Raw genomic sequence first — 9,806 nt, forward strand, 5'->3', positions numbered from 1 at the left:
ACTATTTTACCCTTTACCTTATATTATTTAATTCTAGTCAAACCTCCTACCCTAGAATAATTAAGGATATTTTAGTAAATTTATAAATTACAATACAATACGATACAGTCAAACCAAACAAAAAAAAGTTATTAAACAACAACAAACAATACAGTCTAGCCAAACATTGTATCAACCATACAATACAGTACAATAGAGTACAATACAATACATTATGAAACAATGGGTAACAATGATCCAAACAGAGTGTTACATTCTTTGTCTTTTAGCAACAACTTTCTCTGGCTTTAAGTAAAATCTTATTTTTGTAATATCCACTTCCAACCCTGTTCACCAAAGAAAACTAAAAGTTAGTAAAGGACAATATCACACATTCTACTTAACCTAGAGAGCCATAATAAATATGGTTATTCGTCCCCAAGGAGTTGATCTAGTGGTTAAGGCACTGGAGTGACAACCCGGAGATCCCTGGTTCGAATCCTAGCAGCAACACTTGTTGGGCCCATCTGCTCCAGCTTTGCTAGGCAGGATTGCCTTGGTAATCTGTGATTGTTGGCCGAACGGCCTGCCTATGGATCAGTCAAATTGCGCTAGCTGGTCCCAACACTACAAATATGAAAAGACATATGGTTGCTCAAAACACGAGGAAATGTAAACATCATTATAAAAGATTTATCTTAAAATTGCAGCCAGACAGTATAAGAGTCATGGGTGACAAAGCCACTGCTAGAGATACAATGAAGAATGCTGGTGTTCCAACTGTACCAGGAAGTGACGGACTATTGCAGGTATCACTGTGTCATGCCATAATATTTTGATTCATTTCCGTCATTTGAACATCGTCATACGCACATGCATTTTATATTTGTTTGTATAAGCGTTGCTGTTTCTTGGCTACCTACTAATAACTGGATAATCCCCATTGTAGAGCACTGAAGAAGGTGTAAGGCTCGCTGAGGAGATTGGTTACCCAGTGATGATTAAGGTAAATTTTCTCAAAACTGAAGTAGCTTGAATTATCAAATGCTCTGTGGTGGTATCTAAAATATATCCTTCGACTATAGTGATTATATCAGTATATGTGAAATACCTGTCACTTGTGCATTTGGAGACTGATTGGCTTGTTGGGTCTGCTTGCTAGACTTGTTGTCTCTTTAATACTAGGCGGCTATAGTATTATGGACTTTTGTGAAAACATTTGCCGGTCTTGAATACCTTTCCGCATTAAGAGACTGATTGTCGTGTTTGTTCTACAGTTATCATCCTTGTCTCATACATAGTTTTGCTTCTTTTAGCCTCTGAAGTTGTTTATGACATGAAACTTCTTTTCTGGCATTCTACTTTTAGTGAATGTTCTCTTCTAACAATGGGAACTGTATAGGACTTGATGTAGTTAATTTTTCTTAAATGGTAATTTCGAATAAAGGATCAAGTCATCAACTTGTCAGGTCTAGGAAAGACATTTTTAACATAACTAACTGGGCAAAATTTTATTGGCATAACTAAAGGTATTACATTTCCAGAGAAGATTGTTACTACACCGATACAGACTCCGTGCTTCTTGCAAACCCTCTTCTGGATAAATGCAAAGAAAGACGTCAATTAGCGTCGCTCTCAACTGGAACAATTGTTATAACTTGACACAAGCGAAGCCTCCATTTACTTTGCTCATTTTGAAAATTTTACTGAACTGCTTCACTATCAAATGTTATATTTGAATCCAGCATTCTTTTAGTATGAAAAGTTACATAGTTTGAATATCATACTGTGGTACAATGAAAATAAACCTGTTGCTATATCTGGTTTTGATATAGTGTTGTAATGCTTAATTTTGATCAAGAATATAATTGTGAGAAATATAGGAAAAGAATATTATTGAATTGTTGTTGTTTCTACATTATTACATTGAGACCCTATTTATAGATACTAGAATACAATCCTTTACCAAGTAGGATACTATTTACTATTCCTATTTCTATTCTAAATAGCATTGTATAAACCTATTCCTATTCTAATAGGATTGTATAAACCTATTCATGTTCTAACAATAATAAAGGGAAACAGAGAAAAGGATGTCTGATGCACAATTATGGAAGTTATTTGCTCGAAATAAAGTGATTAAAGTTGAGCGTCTGAAGGGTTGTCACTGAACTTGTGAAGCTTTTATGTTTTGAAGGCAACAGCTGGTGGTGGTGGACGTGGAATGCGTCTTGCTAAAGAGCCTAGTGAGTTCGTAAAATTATTGCAGGTACTTTTCTTTGTATCGTATGTCAATCTTTAAGTCTCAAACATAGTAGGTGAAGATCAGTCTCTTGCTTTTGACTTCTTTAATCTCCGGAGATTCATCCAATGAGATCTTTTGGAATTTTCATATAGATGAAAGTAGTATTTCCTGTAATTTGTTATTGAGGAAACTGTTGTGACTGTTGCATATCCTCTTTTGCTTTCTTCAGGCACTTGTTATTTTCAGATATTATTGTTATTATTCCCTGAGCATTTGATAATATCTCATATCACCCGTGCTCATGCATGTGAATGGAAACTCTTTTTATATAAGCTTTGCACAGCATTTTCTTCCATGATGGTCTCTAATCATCCTTTTCTATGAATCATACGTAATCTAGCAGACCCACAAAACATATCATGAAGCATAATTGCTCTTACACCAGAGTTGTGACTTTATCGCTAAGCTTGGTCTTTTTTCATTTTCAGCAAGCTAAGAGTGAAGCAGCAGCTGCATTTGGAAATGATGGCGTTTATCTGGAGAAGTACATCGTAAATCCTAGGCACATTGAATTTCAGGTATCGTTTCACCTTACTTTATTAACCAAGAGGATTTTCTAATTGAGAAAAAAAGAATTTGACTCCATAGAAATCGAAGTTTTACGTGAGCTCTTGGAAAGAACTGGAATATTTTTTATTTTTAAAAAGCCACTCTGTTTTGGGAAGAATTGGAATACATGTATCAAATGACTGACAACTCTTGGATGTTGGACATTACATCTTACAATTGCTAATGAGCTGTTGTCTCAGGCTTTGTGTGCAACATAAAATGTCTGAGTTTATGGATTTGTGTTTCTTATGTTTTGGCAGATTTATTTCTTTATATTGGGACTTGAAATTCCCACATATATTTGACCCAAAAGAATCAATCTTAGAAAAGAAAAAAACGCTTTGCTATTAGTGTAACAATTATGAACAACTTCTACAATACACACACTCACACACTATATATAAGTTGCCATCCAGTGGTGAATTTTTGTGCAATAAGATGCAGAATCTGGATAGTACCTCTGTCTTTTCTTATCTGATTTAGTAATTGGTGCTAGACATATGATGACATTTGACACTTGTTAACTATTAATTTGTCTTTTTTTTTTGCTTGATGGAACTATTAATTAATCTTACTAGTACTTGAGGTAATGAAGGAAGATACACAAGAGTGGCACATGAAAGTGGTTCTTGGTTTAAGCTTTGTCATGGTTCCTTGGGAAGAGAAGGAAAAGGACTGTCATTAACAATATATTGGGACGTATCATGGTTTTCTATATTCATACTAAAAGCTCCCGGATCAATTTGGTTTGTAGAAGAGAAAGATGGAGGCAACAAACTAGTTTGGTTGCACCCAAGGGTGTGGTCTAGTTGTTAATGAAAATGGGGTTTCAGGTTCAAATCCCAATCCCAGCAGAGACAAAAACACTTGGTGATTTCTTCCGATCTGTCATGTCCTAGCCTTGGTGGAGAGAGTTACATGGTACCTATTGGCAGTGTTATCAAAAGCGAAAAGCGCAAAAAACTCCAGGCTCCAATGGGCCTTTAAGCACAAAGTGCAAATAAAATGTGGACTTAAATGAAAAAAAGGTGCAAATGGAGAAGAATTACAAATTTGTAATTGTTTAGTCCAAGACTAATAATTATAAGCATGAATAACAAATATATGGACAAAGAAATTGAATTTTTTTCATGATAAAGGGAAATATCAATAGTTTCATGTCGCCTCTTCCGGAAAACTCATTTGCAAGGAAGAGTTTGTCTTAGAGTCATGATGACGACACTGAAGTACACATTAAGCGAGGTGAAGTGCCCAACATGTTTTGAGGCTCTCTTTAAGGCTTAAGTGTGCTTTTCACAACACTGCCTATTAAGCCTAAACACCATGGTTATCCCAAAAAAAACCTAGTTTTGGCTCTTGATCTGGTTCAACTCCTCGTCCTTTAATTTCAACTAGTTTGAGATCCTTCTTTGTTCTGTTTTATCTGTAGTTCAACCTATTTCAGTTTGCTGTTTATTGAATCTGTGAGGAGCTCAGTTGCATCTTTTACTCTTAGCATCACGAGTGATCAACATAAAATAAATGACCATTAGAAAGTGCATTTCTTTTCTTAAGTATCATCTTTAATCAATCTCATGCAGAAAATTAAATAATCCTAATTATTGCTTGAATGTATTGTAGATAGTTTATCTCCTTATAGGTGGTAATCCTTGTTGGTTTAACCATTCACATTGTAATATACAGTTAATTTATTTTATGATTCAAATGTGCTGATTCACAGCTTCATGCTATATGCAGGTTTTGGCGGACAAGTATGGTAATGTTGTACACTTTGGAGAGCGTGATTGCAGTATTCAGGTAGGTACAATGTTATACAAATATCTTTTTTTGATCTTCTGCATTTTTGTGATTTGCATTATTGGAAAGCTCTTCTGTATATAAATTCTGTAAATAATTGGCGATGCTTCATTTTGTTGTAACATGGTTGGTTGAATGTCACTCCTTTATGATTAATTATGTTTAAGAAATTCATTACAATGTTAAGTTATGTCAGTAATCTAGTTAAGTCAAGTGGCACACACTAACAAAGTGCACCATTGAAATGGCTTATTTGTGCAGAGAAGAAACCAGAAGTTGCTGGAGGAAGCACCGTCCCCTGCATTGACATCAGATCTGAGGAAAGCCATGGGTGATGCAGCTGTTGCAGCAGCAGCATCCATAGGATACATTGGTGTTGGTACCATAGAGTTCCTATTGGATGAGAGAGGGTCCTTTTACTTCATGGAAATGAACACTCGTATTCAGGTGAAAGAAGCTCTGTTCAAGATCTAAGCTTTTTAGATAATTAGAAACTCAATGATAACAATGTAATCTGTCTTTTACTTTTAATATTGTTTAGCAAATAATGTAATGTGTCGATTTGCTGAATATCTAGGTAGAGCATCCAGTGACAGAAATGATATCCTCTGTTGATCTGATAGAGGAACAGATCCGTGTCGCTATGGGAGAAAAGCTCCGATACAAACAGGTAACAGAGAACAGTCAAATTTTTTTTTGATTTGGACTTCTGTTTCTGGAAAGAGACGGACAAGGAAAATTATAACAATTTCAGTGAAAGATTGTGTTTTGACTTGCACTATATCAAAATGAGAGTTCAAAAGTCTGTAATGCTTAAAGTAAGTTGCATGGATCAGTAATTCCACCATTTAATGGTTGAATTCTTAGTAATTTCGGTGTATAAAAGTAATTTTGTAGTGTATAAAAATGGTCCTTTGTTGCTTTGAATTATATAATGTTGATAGAGAATCAGATAAGAAATGATAAAAAAAAAATTCTCTGAGTGATGATATCTTTAAGATCGCCAAAAACAGAATTACGGCTAATTATCTAATTTTCATTTGTTAATTTGTGTTCTTACTTACAGGAGGATATTGTGCTTAGAGGACACTCAATTGAATGCCGTATAAACGCAGAAGATGCTTTCAAAAACTTCAGACCCGGCCCAGGTTTTATTGATTTTTCTGTCTGTAGAATAATGTTTTCCTTTAAAGCAATGATTAATTACCTTCAAGGCAGACTCTGCCAGATTATTTATTTACAAATTAAGGTTGAATCATACTTCATTGTGATATCAATCGGCCTGGGTAAGCAAATCACTCTATGTTTCAGAATGGTGTACATGACGTTAAAAAAGTCCTTAGATGTTTTAATAAGTTCATATTGATCCCGCCCCCAAGGCCTAGCTCAAGTGGCAAAAGGTGGAGGATTTGTCGCTTAGGTCGCAGGTTCAAGCCCCACACCATGCAAAGCGAAGCCCGGTATTTAAGTGGAGAAGGGGAGAGGGGCGGGCCCATTATCCACCAAGTTTAGAAGGCATTGATTGGTCCAAAAGGGCGGGTCACTGACAGATTTCTCGGTTATAAAAAAAATAAATATGTTCATATTGATCCCGCCCCCAAGGCCTAGCTGAAGTGGCAAAAGGTGGAGGATTTGTGGCTTAGGTCGCAGGTTCAAGCCCCACACCATGCAAAGCGAAGCCCGGTATTTAAGTGGAGAAGGGGAGAGGGGCGGGCCCATTATCCACCAAGTTTAGAAGGCATTGATTGGTCCAAAGGGCGGGTCACTGACAGATTTCTCGGTTATAAAAAAAATAAAATATGTTCATATTGATCCCTGCATGTGAATTTGCCAGAGATAAACATGCAAATGCCATAGCAATATAGACATAATTCACATCTTTACTATTAAATTTCAGTTAATATAGAGACGATAGGTAGTTGATGGCTTCTTTATTTCTCTTACCACCGTTCCTTTCCTATTATGGTGGATTTTACCCCGATTTTAACATTTCAGAAGAAATTGATGTAAAAAAAAATTGCTATTCAATTCTTGAGTTCTTAAAATTTACATTGAGAACTGTCTGCATTAAAGTGAAACTTGTGAGAAGAAAATGACATTTATGATTTGTATGACTGAATTGCACTTTGTTGGATATGCTGGTTCTGTTTTACTTGAATGGAAGCCAGATTGTTAAGCAGAATAGACATTACTTTCACTTTTTTGTATTTTACCTGATATATCTAAGCTTGTTTTCTTCATGAATAGGGAGAATCACTTCATATTTACCAGCTGGAGGTCCATTTACGCGTATGGATAGCCATGTTTATCCTGACTATGTGGTTCCACCTAGCTACGATTCCCTGCTAGGAAAGGTGGATTTCTTTCTCTTTACATGTCCCATTCTCCATGGACCCCGACCCTCTCTTACATTTTTTTATGGACATGTACTGTGGGGGCACTTGGGTGGTCACTCTTCTCTTCTTAAGTCGCTGCTTAATGCTTTTCCCATTTCGAATTATCCAAGTACAATTGCCACAAAGTCCAGCAGAAATCATGGAAGTTGGTACTCATGTTTTCCTAGACCACCCAATGAACGTTTAAAACCAGAAGGAGATTTGTGTGATAGTAAACCTTATGCAATACATGTGGTTCGACGATTAGTTTATCTTTACTGATTTTGAAAATCTTTGCCATCTTTCCATAGTCATGTTACAAGCATTTAAATGGATTCTGTGGACTGGACTTGAGGGAACTTCTATTGGAGTATGATCATAGAAGTATGCATGACTGTTTTTCCATTTCTCATGTCGATGGTCGTTATTTGAAGTTGATAACACAGCAATTAAAAGCTATTTGATCTTTGTTGCAGCTTGTTCTACTATTTCCTTCTATTAACATATCTTCTTTTTCCAAAAAAATATTTATGAAACTGTTGCAGCTCATTGTATGGGCTCCAACACGTGAGAGGGCTATTGAGCGCATGAAAAGAGCACTTAATGACACCATTATCACTGGTAAGACCAACCTTCAATGGTTTCCTGGATATATGAGTGCTTATTTGCACTGCAAAGTAGAGTTGGTTCTTTAAGTTGCCATGAGAGGTTTAAAATCCACTCAGCACTCAAATTACATTTTCTTTTGACAGGAGTTCCTACCACAATAGAATATCATAAACTCATCCTTGATATCGAGGTAGGTGGACTCCCATGTTCTTAACGTGTATACCGACTTGGGAGATTTCAGCGAACATAATTTTGCTTTGTGTCCATTGTTCAACAGGACTTTAAGAATGGGAACGTTGATACTGCTTTCATTCCAAAGCATGAGGAAGAATTAGCTCCGGTAAGTAATGGAATTGATATCTTTAAGCTTTTAACCTACAACATGACCATCTTCATCGTCCATTTCGAATGCTATTGCTTGGTTGCAACTTGTAATGTAGAAACACGAAAGATTAGATGATACAACACTTAGAAACTCGGTAATGGTTGTACTAACCATGAATCCTAATCTTAATATTTCTCTTGTTTTTGCAGTCATGTAGTTCAATCAAAATGAGATTTAAGAATTTGAAAAAGGGATTTTTCTTTTCAACAACATACCTAGTGTGGGGAGGGTTTGGGGAGGGTAGAGAGACTATTTCCGAAAGATCCTCGGCTTAAGTAATGCATATCAAAGCAGTTTGTAATTAGATAACACTTCTATGTTCCTTCTGATGCTGGACAGAACTTCTATTACAAGAACAACAACGTACCTAGTGATCCCACAAGTGGGGTCTGTGGAGGGTAATATGTACGTAGACCTTACCCTACCTTTGTGGGGTAAAGAGGTTGTTTCCGATAGACCCGCGACTCAAAAGAAGCATACTATTCATGTGCTATCCATTTAAGTTTTGTGTTTTCCAGTATTTTGTTCACGGGCGGATGTAGCATACTTTGGCTCAGACCCTGTATATGTGTTTATTATAACTACACAAGCATAAATAATAGATAAGTGGTAGAATTTTGAACTTGAACCATAAATTTTAAATCTTGAATCTGTCTCTTGCTATCCTTCTTCATACATGTGTAACTAAACGAAAAAAAATGTTCTTGAAAGCTACTTTTTTTCGCGCAAAGGCGCTGCAAATTTCATTATTCACTAGTGTAAGTTGATTTATTTCAACTTTGTGATTGCAGCCTCAGCAAATTGTTCCAGCAGCAACCAAGGAGCTGATCAATGCCAATGCTTAATTATTCTTCTATTTAGTTTTAGTTTTCTTCTTTGATTTTCTTGCTTCATCAGTGAATATAGTGAAAGAACATTACTCCCATTGGATCTTGAAGTTAATGCAGTTTTGGATACAACTTTCATCTCCTTTATCTTTAGCTTGTTGTATTTAAAGATACGCAAGACTGAATGAAATTATTCTCTTTTTATAAATTGTCTTATTATGTGATTTCAACAACACATAGAAGGTAGAGTGTAAGCAGACGTTACATTGCCAATCTTTTCTTTTATCTGGGGAGGAGCTAATTCAAACCCCTCTGGTAAAATACGAACAAACCGCCTCCCACCTTCTACCTTTGTGATCAGAGGTAGAGAGGTTGTTTTCGATTGACTTAATGTGTTTCAGAAATAGATGATTAAAGGGAAAGTTGTATATATAATAGCAAACTATTAATTCAAATTAAATGTTATAACCATAGTTTGATTTAATTGTACCCCATAACAAATTGTTGCTATTTCACTTTTTTCCTGGTGAATCTCGTTCTTGTTGAACAGTCTCCCTCGCCTCTCTCGCTTTTGTACAAATACAAATGTATAAAATGTGTTTGTGTTTGTATAAAGTGAGAGAAAATTGTATATATACATATATTTTCGTTCCCTTCTCCCTCCTCTCCCAGTTCTTGCTCGCCTCTCTCACTTTATACAAACACAAATGTATACATTGCGTTTGTGTTTGTATAAAGCGAGAGAAAATTATATATACAAATACAAATGCATGTATTTTCGTCCTATACACTTATGATTATACAAATACGATCTTCCCCTGCCCAGTTTTCTTGTCTTTCTCTCTTTATCGCTTTATACAAACATAGATTATACAATTGATCTTTTGTATATGTATACCGAAACAGATTATACAATTGCTTTCTTTTGTATATGTATAGCGAAATATACATATTTATGTTTGCTATGGAGCGCAATTATG

At 35.7% G+C, this 9,806-nt stretch overlaps 1 protein-coding gene across 1 annotated transcript in view; it reads left to right on the plus strand.

Moving 5' to 3' along the window:
• Positions 1-9,050, plus strand: part of LOC102580744 (biotin carboxylase 1, chloroplastic) — a 14,862-nt gene extending 5,812 nt beyond the window's left edge. The window contains exons 5-17 of the mRNA XM_006348498.2: positions 690-788; positions 929-985; positions 2,177-2,248; positions 2,713-2,802; positions 4,571-4,630; positions 4,892-5,077; positions 5,208-5,300; positions 5,697-5,778; positions 6,878-6,984; positions 7,551-7,626; positions 7,758-7,804; positions 7,892-7,954; positions 8,791-9,050. Coding sequence (XP_006348560.1) covers positions 690-788; positions 929-985; positions 2,177-2,248; positions 2,713-2,802; positions 4,571-4,630; positions 4,892-5,077; positions 5,208-5,300; positions 5,697-5,778; positions 6,878-6,984; positions 7,551-7,626; positions 7,758-7,804; positions 7,892-7,954; positions 8,791-8,844 — 1,086 coding nt within the window. The 3' untranslated portion in view covers positions 8,845-9,050. The remainder of the gene's footprint in view (positions 1-689; positions 789-928; positions 986-2,176; positions 2,249-2,712; positions 2,803-4,570; positions 4,631-4,891; positions 5,078-5,207; positions 5,301-5,696; positions 5,779-6,877; positions 6,985-7,550; positions 7,627-7,757; positions 7,805-7,891; positions 7,955-8,790) is intronic.
• The last annotated feature ends 756 nt before the right edge of the window (positions 9,051-9,806 follow it).

Source organism: Solanum tuberosum, unplaced genomic scaffold, assembly GCF_000226075.1.
Source record: "Solanum tuberosum cultivar DM 1-3 516 R44 unplaced genomic scaffold, SolTub_3.0 scf00098, whole genome shotgun sequence".
Taxonomy (NCBI): domain Eukaryota; kingdom Viridiplantae; phylum Streptophyta; class Magnoliopsida; order Solanales; family Solanaceae; genus Solanum; species Solanum tuberosum.